Source organism: Epinephelus lanceolatus, chromosome 6 (assembly GCF_041903045.1).
Source record: "Epinephelus lanceolatus isolate andai-2023 chromosome 6, ASM4190304v1, whole genome shotgun sequence".
NCBI lineage: Eukaryota > Metazoa > Chordata > Actinopteri > Perciformes > Serranidae > Epinephelus > Epinephelus lanceolatus.
The window spans coordinates 9475373-9493937 of record NC_135739.1 but is presented as its reverse complement, the minus strand read 5'-3'; the positions used below and the strand labels follow the sequence as shown (position 1 = coordinate 9493937).

Below are 18565 nucleotides of genomic sequence, written 5' to 3'. Positions count from 1 at the left end.
AGATACCTGATTATTAGACAAGGTAGCTAAGGTGACATGTTGAAAATCATTTCAGTAACACACATCTTCTGTCAACACAAAAGACAAAATTTAGTCAACCCACATGAATAAATCTCCAGAGACCTGTTCTACGAGGTCAGTTCAGCTTACCCAGGATATCTTTTTGTTACTTGGCTTGACTAACCCTTTAATATTAAAGCCAACACAACTGTCACACAAATGCTGGCACTCATCATACACAGCATGTTTCATCAGGAGTCCTTGGAGATATGAAACTACATACAAAGTAAAACAAGATTCTTTTTCATAAATATTATTGTGCCAGTTCCTCGTTGCCTTTGTCTCTGTGGCATTGCGCTGAGGATGTCTAATACAATTGGTCTTCAGAGGAGACGAATACAAAAGGTCTAGAATGCTGCTTTGAATCTATTCAGTAAGTCATATGAATTATTCACATGGAGATAAGGTAAAATGTTTTGTCAAGCATTAAACTCATGTCTGCATGTTAAACGTATGCATCAATAACCAGTAACCACCAGAGGATCCACCAGTAACCACACAGACTGCATTTTAATCACAGCCAGCTGCCGTCACATCAGTGTTAGTGCTGTTTGTTGGATTCCTCTTGTGAATGTAAAGATGCTTAATCCCCCGCTGCTTTCACTCAGGGACACTATGCAACACACACACCCTTGTACTTCTATACTTGTGAGGACACTCATTGACACAATGCATTCCCTAAACATCACAACTGACTAACTCTTACAGGAATACATTTCTTTCAAGCACACACTCTTGATGTCTTGATGTCTTTCAGCATTATTACTTTACACCTCAAAGTGCTATCATCATCACCAACAATATTAACTATTGCCGCATCTTAAGAGCTCTCTCCTTTTTTTCCCCCTTCTTGAATCCACTCATTGCACTCAATCACATGCTGTGAAATGATGGCTGTCACTTTTTACTCAGATGCCCAATCTCAGTACACCCCTTGCCCCTAAAGCCGGATTTATACTTCTGCTTCAAATTGGTGAAGGTTACCTACACCATAACCTACGCCGGCCCGTAGCCTGACATGTACCTTCTCTAAAATGTAACTACGTGTCACAGCAACACATTTCCACTCTGACCTCGTCACATATTGACGTTTTGGTCATGGACTTCCCACGTCCACATATGATGTGCAAGGTACCCTGGGTATGTTGGTTGTTCACATTCTGGGACACCGCGTCAAGTTACATGCATTTTCTTCTTCTTTTACATAGAGTCTCTTTTTTAAAAAAGAACACACTAAGTCGGTGCAACTCTGCGAATTAACGTTTTTTTTTTTCCTTCAATGACAAACACACATGGTTGGGTTTAGGCAAGAAAAACACGTGGTTAAGAACAGGGTTTGGCTTTAAAATGTTACGGGACACAAACACTGCTCTCTCGGGTGAAAGTTGGTGTTTGTTGGACCCATCCACCACCCTAAGGACTTTTGCCTTGCCCTGCTGCGTACCCCATGGCTGGGCAGCGTTAAACTATAATGGTAACGGACCGCATATCATGCAAACATTAAAGGACACCTGTTTTCGTTGGTTTCTGACGCAGCAAGTTACTGCCCAAGCGCCAGATTTCGATAACTCTGGAGTGAGACTGGGCTTGTCACAGTGACACAAACCTCCTTTCTATTTTTGTAAGCTTAAACCATTTCCCTCAGTGGAAATGAAGCTTGTACTTTTATTTCACAGATAAGAAACAATAAATTGTGACAACAATAAAGCCCCCACAAAATAACAATTCAAGTCTTGTGTGTGATTTATCCTATGGGGATTTATACTTTGGGATTTATCCTGGCTTCAAATAAGTAGAGGAAATCTCTGCTAGTCATTAGGTTAATATATACAATATAAAACGCCATAGGCTTGTGCTAATAATGTTAGCAGGCTGTATTTAGAATTTAAATGTTGACCTGTAATCATAGATTTGAATTCTCCAACAGGTGTTCCTTCTACTTCAGAGGGGAGAAGTCTTAACATGCACAGTCACAACTTTGTAAAAGTAACTGCCTACCTTAATGTTAATTTGTCCCTCAAGTGAGGAGGCACAACTTGGCTGCTCAGGGCATAAAGCGGACGGAACAGGGATAGCAACACTTTATTGGTGATTGTGGAGGTGGGTGTTGTCAGTAGTCAGCTGCAGGGGAGAGCTGCAGGGGGGATTGCTCATGAGAGTAGTACCAGGTGAGTTGATTAACACAGCTGCTGCTGATTTGTCCTGATTACATCTCTTCCTCTTTCATGCAGTACTGTGCTGACCCTTGGAGGACTGTGGCCCAGACCAAGGAGAAGGACACTGCCTGAGTTTTTGCTTTAAGACTGAAACGACTGGAGAGAGTAAAAGTAAAAGTAGTGAGAGTAAAAGCCAATCCAGATCACTCTCATGTGGCGTTTCGCCTCGCTATGAGTGTGTTATTGGTTTTTCCATGCTGTGTCTCTTGGATGCCTGCAGCTTTCAGTCTGGCACCTAGTCGCAACCCTTAAAGCTCTGACCTCAGCAGAACTCTGTGGGGGTTCACGCACATAAACATCCCGAACACAACATATAGGAAGAAAATTAGACTACAGACAAGAGGGTAGAGTCTCTGCAGAAAAATACACCACCTCACACTTCTAGTGGGTCATCAGGGATGTTTGAGAGGGACTAGTTCTGTGTAAGTCTAAAAGTTGTTTTGTTTTGTTTTGTTTTAGGAAAACCCTGCATAATAGAGTTTTAGGTCAGGCAATGGCTTAACTTGCAAAACGATGGGTATTTATTTGGTGAAAGTAATGACGCATAAATTGCTTTACTTCCACCCAATATCTGCACATCCTGTTAGTGTGTCTGCTCTCTCGAGGCCTAAAAGGCGCACAGTGCCTAAATTATGTATTCTAGGATAGGCAGTAATGAATTTGAATGAATAATGTGTTGGTTCCAATTAGTTTTTGTTTTGTTTTCTCACTTAATTTTTGAAGAGGTGACAGCCCTAAATGCAATTAACTAATTTACGTGAGTAATCTGCTTCAAATATGCATAAATTGACCCTATTATGTTTATGAATCCAGAGACGAGTGACAAAATATTAAACATTTAAATGGCTTTTTATTGCACTTCCCATCTCCTTGCTTGTTGTTTGACTAAAGGCCCACACACACAAAACTCACACCAGAGAATTAGTGGCAACTGTTGAGTCACCTCATGTCACCTGTGTCTCAGCCAAAGAGCTGCACTTAAACACAACACAAAGACTACAGCCAACAGCTAACTACCACGTACGTTCTGCGCCTGCACGAGAGGAAATAAGTCACATGGGTTTTGCAACTGCCCCGGCCCTTTCGGCAATCCTTAGTCTATCCGTTCCAGTGAGGAAAATGAACATGCAACTTGGTCTCACACACGAATCATTGAAATCCAGCACTGGGTCAATGACTTGCGGCATCAGACACTGATGAAAAAGTCATCCCTTAATGTCGGTATGATATGCAGCTGGTTGCCATTATAGTTTAATGGCGCTTAGCGGCGTCAGGGGACACGAACAAAATTGAGTGAAGAAGTGTATTTTGAAAGAAGACAGAACGTCAACATCCAGTGCACCCAGTGTACGAGGTCAGAGTGAGAATGTGTTGGAACATGAGTGCAGGTTACTATCAACTCTTTTGCCCAGTAAATACTGGACCCAGTTTTCACAAGCCACATATCTTCCAAATATTCTGACACTAAAATGGCATTTTATGGCAAATCAGGAGAAAATTAACTTTGTTCAAGACCCGTCTCTGTCTCAGCAACACACTCCAATGAGATCTGACAACACAGAATCTGTTTTCTCTGTTGGTGCTGAACTATTCACTGAAGTGCCACCAACGTTGATTTCCAACCAGATAAACAAAAATGTAAATAGACTTATATGTGAAATCATGAATCAAAAGTTAAAATCCAAATAAATGTTATGTTTCTTAACCTAATAGTACTATTATTAAACTGATATGATTTTGTACTGGGTTGATATCAGATATTAAGCTAGCAGATAAAAACTTAAATTTTTATTCTTTATTGAGCATAGCGTTAGTTCAGGCAGGACACAATGTCAAGCTCAGTCGCTTTGCAACCCACCTCCACCCCAGCTCCTCCTTTTTATGCTGTGTCTGACGTATCAGTGTCATCTCTGTTTGTTACTGATGCGCCCTTTGTTCTGTTCACGGGAGTCTTTGTTGCTGCTCTCTCTGCCTTAAGGCATTCCATGTAGGCACATGGAAGGGCAGAGAGGTGTGCTCTCTCCACCTTAAGCTTTCTGTGTAGGCCCTAGGAGAGGAAAAGAGGCCCCAGAACAGAGCCCTACCACCAAATACAATGCTGCAAATGGGAATAAAGTCTTCTTTTACTCAAGTGGTCTTGACTGAAATGGTGTTGTGTTATTTTGAATCGGCTCTCATCCATTCACACATCGTTTACTACACTTTAAACGAGGTGGGGGGATGAGCGGGAGAGGAGCCCATACCCAGTTAGGAGACTGGTAGTGTAACCATTTCATACCATTACCATAATTGTTTTGTTATAGAGCATCTGTGTCTGTATGTGTCATTCACAAAAGGGAAACTGGAAGACCAACAGGAAGGATTCAAGAGATTAGTTAGCCAATTAGCACATTAACAACACAACCTGATGATAAAAGAAAAGGATATTTAACATGGCATCTCAAGCCATGGCAGTTTCTGCTAAACAGCCCAATAAGTAAAAAAGTAATCTTTTATTTGTTTTGATCTCACAGCCACTTGACTTTAGTTGTTTGTGTGCTTTCTTCACTTTCGATTCTCCTCTCATGAACTGAGCTGAGCTCACAATCAGAGTGAGTTCTCTCACTCACAGGCTCTGTTGCTGATTCCATGTGCTGAATTGGCTGAAAAACAGCCAACAGGGAATTTGAGCCAATTGGAGGCGATTGGAGCCAACTGTGTGGGAAACACCACAAAAACTACGGCGACAGACACTCACCAACAGCCCGACATTAACCTGTGTCTGGCCACCAGCTTGGTGTGTCAGGGCCCTCGGCATTCTGACAGTTCCTAAGCATACAACTTCCACTCCACCCTGCTGTGAGTCTACAGTATAAGTAGATACACTTACATACCGTAATAACTCACAGAATATGTTCCTGCAAACTCCTAATATGTTAAGCAAATGAGTGGGTTCAAGCTGTGAGGACTGTATAGTACCTGGACACGACGAGTGGCAGAATCAGCATCTTCAGCATCCTCATCAGCAGCTCTCCGGGAAACTGAAAGTACTTCACCTCCTGTCAGGACGAGAATAGAAGAAATGATGGTCACAGGTAATTTCAGGGAACAGGCATTAGAGAGATCGTGAAAAGGAACTAGATGTTATTCAAAAAAATAATGATTGGGAGCAAGACATTGTTAGGATGTCTGGGGTGCTGCCGGATCTCTCTGACTACAGCATTATGAAGAGCAAAGAATCAATTTATGATGAACAAAGGCCCATGCCTTGGTAAGAAAATGAGAAAAGCTGAATCATCTCTTGAAGTTGAAATCTTCAAAAAGCTACTGGACCTTTTTTCTTTATCTTTCGCAGATAAAGACGACATACGGGTATTATTTGTTAGATTAATCTTGTGAATGTAAAGATCGCTGCCATCTACTGCATTCACACAGGCACAATACACATTCGCATTCATTACACATTGAGTATTAAAACAGAGCTGAGGCAGCTATTTTGATAATCTTTCCCAGTGTAGCTAATATGTATTTTTCATTTTCCTTGTCAGCATGACACGAAGAGATGCCTTCCTTTTTTCACACAATAGAGATGAGTCTTTCTTATGATGTGTCTTTTTTACAGGACTTGGCTGTGGTCATTAAAAGTAAGACTGAAACTGGATTTGTACTTGTGCGTAACTATGACAATTAAAGTGGCGTTGTTTGGCCTGGGCATCCAAGGCTTCAGTCCCATATATTTTATGAAAAGCCCCAGATCTCAATAGGTTGTATTTATAATTTTTAAAAATAAGAATACGCCTAATAATACTAATCTTAAAAAGCCCTGATCTAATAATGTGTCATCTTATAAATGCATTAAAAGGAGAGCACACCAATAATCAGTTTAATGTTGCAGCTGATAAAGGTGGAGCTCATTTTAAATGCTTATTTTACTGTGGGTAGTTTCATCTAAAATTATAACAAAAACAATTTGATTGTATTTCCCGATCTTTGCTGAGAAACAACTTTGTGTCAAAGGAATTAAAGGCCTGTTCCAAATAAAGGCCTGTTGATTTCAGTGATTTAATAAAAATAACAGCCCGGGCTATTAATTGAAGTTTTATGGTACGGTTTCAAAGTAAACTAAAGCAGACCAATAAATGTAGTGGAGTAAAAAGTACAATATTTCCCTCTGAGTTGTAGTGGAGTAGGAGTGTAAAGTAGCATAAAATGGAAATACTAAAGTACAAGCATCTCAAACTCTAAATTCTGCAATTTTGCAAAGTATTCTGTTCCTTCTTAGTACTAAGTGCTACTTATATGTTTAACACCACAATACATAATTTATCTGGAAAAAAAAGAATAAAAATAATTTTTTAAGGGTAAATGCCAGAGGAAGGATCCCCCACTGGGGCCCCCTAAATGGTCCGTGCTAAGGTACCACATAGAGACCAGAAGAGCTGTGATTGGTCAGGTGGGGCTGCTTTTTAATGTATTTACAGTGTGAATCCACTTTTACGTCTGGAACCTCCTGTCTACAACGGGCTTGACGAATGCTCTAAGCACTACAGTCGGGAGGCCCCTTAATGTATTTACAGTGTGACATTGGATTTTAAAGTACTGTAGATTTCTTTTTGCCACTTGGGTGCAGAGGACTCAGATCGACAAGCTGAAAATCAAGATATATTTTCTGCTCATGAAGATGATATGGCTAATGAGTTAGCAAACAGTTGTCTGTTTACACATCCAGCAGACACAGAGCAACATTTATTTGGGGTCGTGTTTATGGCCACCTGACAAATACACTCTTCTTTCTTTCTTTATTTGGATCCCCATTAGCACCAACGTAAGCATTGGCTGTCCTTCCTGGGGTCCACACATGAAGTCATACACACATATACACATATACACACTAACACATAAACACAACAAAAAACAGCTTATCTTTGGTTTTACCTTTGGATTAACATTAAGTATAGAAAAGAAATGATTTGTTTCCTTTTAACAAACATGAAGCCAAACACAAAGTTATACATCAATCACATTTTTTTAAGGATTCATAGCAGACTTGATTTTTAATCTTCACACAAATAAATCGTATATAAATCCTTGCTGACTGACCTTGAATTGCATATATATATTCATGCTGTGTTTTCACACATTTAATTCCTAGAAAACAGGGTATTAAAATAAAAACTCTCATTCTCTTCCAAGGGGGTTTTCTATTATGACCCAGCTTTACATTTGATTCTTATGACATTTCATAATATACAGACACAGTTTGCCGATAGTTCCTGAAATGCTTGGACATACTGTTTTAACAACATTTTGGACTGATCCTTAATATTCTCTTAAATAAAATCCACTGGTAATGAATTCCACCTGACTGTGCTCTGTACACAAGCTGTCGTCTGCACCATACTTGTTTTTGCTTTAGGCAGCATGAACCTTGTTTCTGTTGCATATCGTGTCTTATAATTGCGTTGAGCAAAGAATGAACTTTTACATAATGTCCTTCGTGGTCATATCAGTAGTATATTTCTGACTAAAGGTGGATCTCTGCCTTACAGCTGGCCATGTCACTCTGGCTAATATTCTAAATAGTCTTGTGTTAATGCTCCTTTTGGCTCCAATTCAGGGGCGAAAATCCCATTTCATAGTTGGGGGAGACAATAAACAGTAAAATTTTAGAGAATAATTCCAGGGGGGGACAAGGAAAAAAAGTTGTAGCCTGTCTTTTATACAGCATCTTTTACTGCAATTTGACGCTTTAATCTTCTCTCTATCTCTCCAACAGGCAGAGTGAATGTCTATACTAACTAAACTAAAACTAAAACTAAACATTTCCTGCAATTAAACTGGTAAACTGGTTTATAAACAGTGTGCTGTGAGATCTGCCGCTGTGCACCTCACAACCGTGCATAATAATCGCGCGTAATGACGCTCCTTGTCAGTTAGACTGCATGTCATTCATGTTTGTCTCACTGACAGGTGGAGAGCCTACAGACAGGTACCCATTGCTCCGCCACTGACTGCTCTTGTCCTGTCCTCTCCCTCTTCTTTCTCTCCTGTCCTCTCTGACTATCACTAAACTCTGAGCTTAATCATCAGCTTTTAGCTTAGCAGCACTCATAATTGAGTTATAATATCAGCCTGGGCCTGGGGCTTGTTGTAACAGTAAATGGGATGTGTTGTAACTTGTGTAAGTTAAACTGTGTCTGTGTGAGTGAACATCTTACCCTGCGATGTGCGATGTGGGCAGCGGTTCCAGCCACACGCTGCTACTGCTGCCAAGCAGCGCCGCCTGTTGGAAAGAGTGTGGGATATACCACTACTAGGAATGGGAGGGGGGGACTAAATCTTTTAAGATTTTAATAGCACATTATTGCGCTTTTATAATGAGCACCGCTTACATTGTGCTTTCAATAAATACTACTGCATTGTTCAAAAATTATTAATTGTGTCTAAAATGATTCTAGGGGCGTACAACTTTACTGAAGGGGGAGTCATGTCCCCCCTGTCCCCCCCGGGATTTCCGCCCCTGCTCCAATTATTACAGAAGCTGAGAAAGGCTGTGCTTGCAAACAAAGCTCGTTAATCTATGTCAGTTCTTGAGAAAACAAGATGATTTATCACGAGTAAATGACTTTTATTTTCTCAAGATCAGTGGATAATGATAGAGAAGAAAAAACAAGTGTCAGGTTCATTTAATCACACCTGATTTTAGCTTTCAAGATCACTGTCATGACTGTCGTGGAGAGTTCTTAAATAACTTGGACTGATCTGAATGTTCTAACAAAAAGACATGATGTTTTTGACTGTGTTAGATTTTGATTAATGTACAGTTTGATGTGTTGATCTGTAATGGGTACTTCTTGATCTGACATTTTCTGCTTAAATCAGCTGCTGCAGTGATCAGGACGCCATCTACGTATGCTTGCATGGCACTCCTGGTCTCTGATCAACTTTATAAGTCTAAAACAAAACAAACATTGTTTTTTTTCATGATAATGTGTTGATTATCTTGTTATCTTGAGATAAAAGCTTGTTTTCGCGTGATTATGGGTTGTTTATCTTCAGATAAAACCCTGTTTTCTCAAGATAGCAGGTTAATTATCTCGTTAAAATAAAAAGCCTGTTTTCTCGAAAGAGCAGGTGAATTATCTTGCAATCTCGAGATAAAAATTAGATAAGAATTTGTGAACCATAATAAGGAGTAAAAATGGCCCAAATCATCTGAGCTGAGCAGAAGTGCAGAGTGATTCATAGCAACACTGATATAAAAATGCTGATTAATTGATAACCCTGATTGATTTGATGATTGCACATAAAAAAAAAGATACAAGGAAAACCTTCCCATTATGCATTATATAACAAAATGAGTGACACAAAAACACAATACAAACTGATGTAGTATGATATGCCCATCTAGTTAGTCAGTTAGTTAGAAAATAAAAGGTCATAGAGCTGTAACAGTATTCACTTAATGCCATTAAAATGTCATTTATTTGTCAGAAAACAGAAGCACCACAAATTTGCTTTGAAACTTTTTAAATATGATAATTAGATTGTATTTTTGTCACAGGCTAAAGGTGAAATGGGCTAAACATTGGGTCTCTGAAGTGGAGCTCAGATGTCAAAATTCTGTCAGGAAAGATATTAATTGCATGGTTCATATGACCTCTCTGTATTTGCCAGAGAAAGTCAACAACATGTATTACACACATAAAGTAATTTTCTTGTTTTCAGTCCACCATGGCACCACTATATGCTTTTCATGCTACATATAAAGTATGTGATTGAGGCTACCAGCTTTATAGACTAAAACATGGGGCAGCTCTGAGAGACTGAAAATGTTGCCTTGAATAAATATTTCCAAATATCTGATTATTAACAATAATAACATGTCTTCTGGGCCCCCGTTGACAGCAGCATCACCAGACAACATTCGTGATCTCATTCTGTGTCATGACCACGGTCAGTCAGCTGTCTCTCCCTTGTGCTTCCTTGTGTCCCCACTAGTCCTATGTATTTAGTGTCCCCACTTTGCCTCTATGTGGGCGTGTGTGTGCTTGTCGTGTTCCTGTCTTGCCATCTATCTGTGGACCCTGTTCTCCAGCACACCTGTCTGGAATCAACAAATCAAACCCAGCTCCTCTCCCAGTCTCAACTCTGTGGTAGCTTTGCTCAGGCCAAGTTTTAGTAATCTTAGTAAGTATTCCTTGTGTTCTTGTTTCCCAAGTTTAATGCTCGTTTGTTTGTCCCTGTTCTGCTTGTCTGATGCCAGCCAACTTTCCTGCTTGCCAGCCTGCTCTCCCTTGTTTCCTCTGCCTGCCACCCTGCCGCTCTCCTCTCCAACCCATCTGCATCAACAGTAACACCCTAATAAACCCGTTGGCCTTTACCTGCATCCCAGTCTGTGTCCTGCAATTTGGTCCTCCTTACTAAAATCATAACATCCTGTGCTTACATTATAATCAATGCTTGTTTTTGCAAAAACACTGTCAGCAGATGAGCTGAGTATTCCACCTTAAAAATCTGCCTTATCTAATCTAATGGGGAAAAATAGCTTGATTAGGAAAATAATCAAGAAAATATTAGGCCACTGAAATGGCCTTATATAACGTGTGATTAAGCAAAATATGGAACAATTTTGAAATTGTTATTAAAGCCCCTACAAGGAACTTTCATTTTGAGTTGATTTTGGCGACCCTGTGGACAAAAGCGGTAGTGTTTTGCTGGAATGAAGCCTACATTTCCCATGAGCTGGTATCTGTCGTCGGCCCGGATGAGGTGTTCCAGCCCCGCGGCCCCTGCTCTCCTCGTCCCCGCTGGCGCGGGGTGAATCTGCGCAACCTGCGGCCTCTGTGTGTGGCTCCCCGGACAGCTAACGCCATGGACCCGCCGGCTCCTGCCAGGATTGGGCTGGTAAATACTAGATCGCTAGCAAATAAAACGTTTATCCTGAAGGATTTCCTGACTTCCCGAGGATTGGATTTTCTCTGTGTGACTGAGACGTGGCTGACTGTTGGTGAGTCCAGTGCTTTCACAGAACTTTTACCCGATGATTGCTGCTATTTTAACTCCCCGCGGACGTCAGGTCGAGGAGGAGGAATAGCAACTATTTATAAGAGTCACTATAAATGTAAGCAGCTAGGTAAGATGACGTGTGCTGTCTGAGTGCCGTAAATCGTTTCATCCTGGAAGCGACCTGGGGCAGACCCTGAGACAGTTTCCTAAAGGTATGGATATACACTATATAGAAATAGCTTATCTTCACACTGATGGTCTCATTTGCTGTTGTAGGTCACGCACAGACATCAGCAGAAACGAGAGACTTTTGCATATCCAATTAAAAGTTCCTTGTAGCGGCTTTAAGTATGTTCACCTGAGCATTATACAAAGGGGTTTTACATACATTTTTATCTGATGCAAAACCCAAAAATCATCATCATATCGTATGACAGACAGACTTGTTCATACAAGAAACCCTTTCCAACTGATTCCAAGACTTTCCCAAGAAAGAGAAAGTGAAATCTGAACTCCGTTACTCAGAAGGTTGTGTGCTGTCACAGAGACTTGTATTATTACTTGTATTATCTGTTCCAATGAGGTGGAAAAATATGGTGGCCGACAAGGCCAAACAATGTTACAACAGCCCCAGAACATTTCCAGACAAAAGAGTATGGGTGTATTCCAGATTGCATACTTTTTTTCCACATTTGGAACTGCAGATGTCCTTACAAAGTTCATACTGTTGCATACAGTATGCACACAGTCAGGACATACTAACTCGTCATAACAATGCACCCTGAACTTTGACCTTCTGGCTCATATATCCATTACCTTACACCATGTTTGTCAGAGACAGAGGTCAACCTATAGCGCTCTGCTGTTGTTACTTTGCAATGTGTGTAGTTTTAACCTTTCAGCAATAACTGCATACATAGTAGATTCTAACATATATTGTCTACAAATAAAATTACATCTCTATTTCCCTGTCATTGTTATTTTAAAGTTACGTCGTCTTGTTGTTGGTTATCTTTATGATTATTTTGTTCATTTCAACAACTAATATTCATATTGTTCCTATTGGACTAGTCATTAGTCACATTAATGTGCTGTCATCCATCATTGCGGCTTCTATCAGCTGTCAAGCTGTCATCTGCCACTCAGCTGACATGACATATCTTTCACTGTGCGGAGGAATGTGGGTCAGAATAGCCAGAAAAGCATGTTGGCTTGCAAATTGCAAAATGTGATCTGATGTAGTGAGACATCCTGGTACTTTTGGCATACTGCATCTGACATATTGTGTATTGAGACATACTTACACATTAAATAGTAGGGTGGTATGGGTGTTGGAACACGCAGACTGTTTGTTTTTGAAGCAGGAAGAAACGTTTAGTAAATAAATTACGTAAAAAAAGTCCATGTCCTTTTTAATATTTGGCCTTAAAGCAACAGATTTATGTAGCTTCCCCTAGAGCAGTAGTTCCCAACTGGTCCACCCACAGTGTTCAGAGTTCTGCTTAGTCATTAGCTCAAGGTCCACACAATTTAATATATTCAGCGTCATACTTGTGTTTGGCCATGTTGAAGAGTTAGTTTGTTGTCTGTCGAGTGGCAAGTGTTGGTCAAGTGTTAGTCGCTCACTCTACAGCAGGAAACAGCATTTCAAAATTAAAGCTCTGTGCCAGAAATCTGCTGTACTTCAAAACAAAGTGTGTTTTTCATAAACTTGACACATTTGCAAGTAACTCGTGGTCCATTCAGAATGGACCCGTGACCCACTTCCCTAGAAGCCTGGACAGCCGCTATTGTTTTGACGGGATATGCAGCATTTTTCTGTTGCATTTGTCTTTAGGGTTTGTGTGTTTTTGACTTTGCAGTTTCTATTTGCTATCTGTTTTTGCTGTTAAATTTGTTTTGGCTTTTTGCAGCATGTTTTTCATTTGCAGCATGTCTCCATTTTGTTTTTGATTTTCGCAGGTTTTTGACTGAGCATTGTTTCTGAAACTGTAGAACATTTCTCCTAAAGGAAATTCAAGGCTTGCTCTATTCGGCCACCATAGAGGATAGTTACAGATAGAAAAGAGAGCCGCAGCTAAACACATGAGTAAACCTAATTTGAAAAGAATAGGAGCACAGTCATAAAATAACACAGATAAACCTCCAGTGTCATGTTTTTAAGGCCTGAGAGTTTTGGGTGACAGTTTGGCAGAGGAGTTAAGATCTCACAGGCTTTTTGTGTATTTGTTTCGGGCTTAACGCTGGCTTGTATCCAGAGCAGCACTGAACAGCTGTTCTCTATCAGCTGTGTTGTTCCATCCCCCTGCAGCCAGACCTCATATCTCCACTCGGTCAAACTGATCAAGAAAAAGTTTCTTCCCTCTCAACTCATATTCCTGGTCATGGTGTGGTTTAGAATATCTGGCACAGAAGTCAGTGTTTGATCCTGCAATTCAATTGTTCTCCACACACACTTGTTGGGAGTTAATTGGGGGAGATGGAGATTGGGTTCACAGTGGAGTGAGTAAATATGCTGCATAACAATTTGTACATATTTTAATATTCTCCCGAGGTAGGAATAAGTAAATAGTTTGGTGTGGGATCATTATTTATTTAGATGTTAATTTGTTTTTGCTCTCCCTTGATGAAGATTGAGATGTGGGTGTTGCAATATTTTCATCAACAATTACTAAAAATGAGAAGGTGCAAAAGGTCTGACTCTTTTCTTCACCACGTTGAGCCACGTGATTCAGGCTTTATTTTGGATAATTCTGAAAATTACTCACTGGCATAATAGACACACACAAAAGGCTCATGGTGCAGCATTGGTGACATGACCGCTTCTGTATGAAAGGATTTGTGATTGTGACTCACAGTGCACTGAAGGTTCATCAGAGCATCACAACTCTCATTTTTTTCTTTTGTAAGTGCACAATTGTGGTGGGAATCCTCCATAATCAGCCCATACTTGTTAGGCAGCAGAACAAAAATCACTCATCAGCAACCTAACCCTGTCTCTGAGAAATCACCTCTTTATACAGGTAAATTGCAACTGCAATTACACTCTGAAAGACATGTCACTCTAATTATGTTTGTTGTCAGCGTAATTAGAGAAGGTTTTTAAAGGGGACCTATTATGCACATTTTCAGGTTCACACTTGTAGTTTGGATTTCCACCAGAATATATTTACATGCTTTAACATTTAAAAAATACTTTGTTTTCCTCACACTGTCTGTGCTGGAACACTTGTATTCACCCTCTGGCTGACACACCCTGTTTTACCACGTCTCTTAAAGCCCCCCTTCCAAAAAAGCCCAGTCTGCTCTGACTGGCCAGTGTTTCCGGGTCTTCCCCATGTATCTACACTGTCATTGCAGCAGAAGTAACTGTAACTGTACGTTCAAACAGAAGAGAGGCAAAGTCTCTCGCGGACACAAGATTTGTGGCAGCTTTGGTCGCTCTAGTCGCTCATCAGCGTAGTTGCTGCTTGCTGTTGTCCAGTCAAAAAGCTCATAGTTGGCCTACAGAAAGTTATGCTTGGTCAGTGAAAACAGAAAACATATGTCATCCCATTCAAAGCAAGCAAGGAAGACTTGCATGCAACATCGCAACATGAGCCTGCAATTCTCTCCTCTATCACTAACATTACACACTTTAAAACTCACCAGACAACCAACTACCTCTGTGACACAGTCCCAAGCCTCATTCTTTTTATTTTGGTCTCTGTAACCGAACAGCGACACATTATAAAGGACTTCTCGATATCCATCGCCGGAACAAGTGTGCTGTAGGAACCAAAGTTACATGGCTTGTTCTCTGGGACCCACTTCATCGAAGCACATTAGCATTCCGATTGGTTGTCACCGAACCGTGTCAAAGTTCATTACCATAAAGTTAAACAAGTTTTAACTCCCCTCCAGACTGCTCCGGTTGCCCAAGATGCGCGACTGACGACCAAGTCACCCAAGTCACCGGGATCTCATTGAAAATGAATGACTTCCGCCGTTTTGGAAGCTCTGGTCACTTTTGGTTTGAACGTACAGTAAGGGAGTGTAGCGGTGTTTCTACCATGAATAATCACCGATAAAAGCTTGTAAACCAAAGTCTTAACAAATGAACATGCTCCAGCAGAAATATGATCCGAAATAAGGATGAAATTAACAACATCAGCAACCAAGATTACATGTTTCCCTGACATTAGCATGTAGTTACATGTAGCATGTCATGTAAACACTTGCAGCAAAGTGCCTGGAGCAAATGACTTTATAAAGAAATCTGTCACGAGTTGAAAAAAGTTAGAAAGTTGCGTTTACCTCATTATTTGAAACTTTGGCCATGTTTAATATGAATATCCAACGTTATAACGTACTGGTAGGTAAAAGTCCAAACCCTGGAGACCTCCTTACAACAATGTGGTACAAAAACTTCTTATATTTCCTCTTTAACATTGACTGAAACATACTTGGCAAAACAAATTAAATGTAATACAAAATGTAAGGTAGACAGGGTAATGTGATCACCTGTGAATTACTTCATAAAAGAGTTATTGCTCCAGCTTATGTGTCATCACAAGAGGCTGTAATCAATACTTTTATGTTAACAATGGATCATATGATGACTTGAATGTGAAATGGGTAACTCGCGGTGATAAACACACTGAGAATTATCACCCCACTCTGCTGTTCCCCTCGACTCTTCAAGTGTTATTGAGACTTTTATTTCATTGTTGGGTTTTACAGCCTGTAGTTTAAGTATTTTGGTGCCCTCTTACTGCTCCCATGGTGTCGTTTTTGGGCTGTAGCATGCAGCTGTCTACATTTAAAAAGCTCTAAAACCCCACAGTGCATTACATGCCCAGCAGCAAACAGCAGAAAGACAGTTAGGAACTAGCTGGTGAACACAGAGGAGCATTTAGCAGCTAAAAAGGCAGCTATTTTCTCATTATCTCCTGAGTAGCTAATGGGGAGTGAAAAGGGACTAAATAACAGACTTATATTCAGGTTAACAAGCACATTCTGATGTTATTCCGTATCTGCTGCATGTGTAAATGTATGCTAATGAGTTAGCCATAACAGCTTTACAAGATGATATATGTCAGTGTTGTGTTTACAATTTGCCCTTAAGTGCCCAGAAAATCAAGTATCGTAGGTTTAAGCACACGGACAAATCATGTTAGCAGAACTGCTCGTGGCTAAAAGCAAACTGTACACAGAGTACAAGGCACTTATAGATCAGACAGAACTGTGTGGATGTATACATGTAACATGAAGGCCTTGGAGAAAGGTTTGCTGACACTGTCTCATAGAATTAAATCAAATGACTGTTAAGTTTGAGAAAAAACATGTTTATGCTCATGTAAACAGTCATTATTATTCATATAGCCCATTTAAAAACAACAGGAGTTGAACCAAAGAACTTTCCAGTCAAGGCAGATAGGTTAGGATTTATTAGGATTAATATAATTAAAGAAGTAAAAGGTGCATGAAAGGCAGTGATAAATAATGCAATGCAATAAAATAATAATAGAGAGAAGAAAACGACGCACATGATGAAAACGCAATGTAAAGAAGGATAATTAAAATTAAAAATAGGTATAGAGGATGTTAAAAGCCTCAGGCTGAGCTAAGAGAAAGTGAAAAAAGACGCGTCTTTAATTGTGATTTACATTTTTAAGTGGTAGAACAGGACTTAATGTGGGATGGGAGGCTATTACAGAGCCTGGGAGCAGCAACAGAGAGAGCTCAAAGGTTGTGAGGCTGACCTGAGGAACCAAGAGGGAGAATGGAGTTAGCAGGTTGGTAATCTTCTGTGGAGGTTATAAATTTAAGGCTTTAAAAACAAAAAGCAGGATTTTAAAATCACGCATGTGACTGGTCGCCAATGCAGGTGAGCCAGAACAGGGGTGATGTCTTGTCATCACTTTGTTCCAGTTTAAAGTCTTGCAGCTGATTTTTGAACCATTTGGAGTCTAGAAAGAGATGAGTGGGCCACTCCAATATAAAGAGAATCACAGTAATGAAGCCAAGAGATGATAAAAGCATGAATAACTGTTTCCAGGTCCTGATAAGATCAAATCAGTTTTAATTTGGTAAAGATTATAAGCTGATAAAAACTGCTCTTCACAACACAACTGACTTGTTTCTTAAAATTCAATGAAGTGTCCAAGAAGACACCAAGATTTCTGACATTACTAGGCAGATTTGCAGATAGGGGCCCAAGCACATTAGTTAGGCTGCTGATGGAGCTAAGAGGGCCAAAGATGATCACCTCAATTTTGTTTTCATGTAGTTGGAGGAAGTTCCTTGCCATCTGACATTTAATGCCATTTAAACAGTGAGAGAGGTTTTCCAGTGAGCAGGCACTGTCAGGTGTAACTGGTAAATAAAACTGTGTATCGTCGGCATAACAAAAACTGAATATGTGTGAACTGAACATGCCGTGGTAAAAGCTGGGAGAGAGCTCATAGGGAAGGTTATTGTGAGGGTTACTCCTGCAGCCACTGGAGCAGAGGTACTTAACTGTTTTTCAGCCAACGACCCTGTACAAGATAGAGGATATACTCTCCTCGTGTATGTCCCTTGGAAAAAATTTGACGTAGCCTAGAAATTGTACATTTACTCATGGACAAGAGGATCATACTTGTGACTGTGTGACATGTGAACATTAATGGCAACCTCCTTGGCTGAGCTGTAATGTTAGCTAGCTCAGTGGTGCTAGGTGAGCTAGCAGTAGATGTTTCCTTCTGTGCAGTGATACGGTCCGCGGGTGTAGTTCGGTAGAGAGAAAATAGTTCCTACAGGAAACCGCTTGAAACAAAGTCTGTGGATTATCATGATTTCTGGAAGGAGACATTGCTGCTGAGTTTTTCAAATGTATTTTTGGTGCTTCGAGTACCACAAGACAAGTGAACCCAGTTCCATTATACTGGAGAGAAGGCAGGTCCATCAAGGTCCATCCCTTGAACCATGAACCATCCCTTGACATATATCTCTCATACATTGTTTCATGTCCTTTGCAGTCCTGCAGCTAGCAACACATAAGACTCAAGTTTTGCTTATGAAGTCCAAAGTCAAGCTAAGTAAGTCCTAAGGCTAGTCCAAGCCCTGCAGCAATGCTAAGCTAACTTTCCTCCATTAATCTGAGGTATCATCTCTTACCAAACTTAAAGCCTGCATCTGTCACAAACACTGTAGTTGTATTATATTATCATATTATCTCCATCTTATATCTTATTATTATAAAAACTAGGATTAGGTAAGATCTGTCCGTCTAAACCTACAGTAGAAAATCTTTGTTATTCACCGAGGTGGGATGAGGA

General features: G+C 40.2%; 1 protein-coding gene across 1 annotated transcript in view; it reads right to left on the bottom strand.

Annotated features, from left to right (window-relative positions):
• slc1a7b (solute carrier family 1 member 7b) overlaps window positions 1-18565 on the bottom strand; it is a 64480-nt gene that overhangs the window by 35857 nt on the left and 10058 nt on the right. Inside the window, exon 2 of the mRNA XM_033621136.2 lies at window positions 5235-5314. Coding sequence (XP_033477027.1) covers window positions 5235-5314 — 80 coding nt within the window. The remainder of the gene's footprint in view (window positions 1-5234; window positions 5315-18565) is intronic.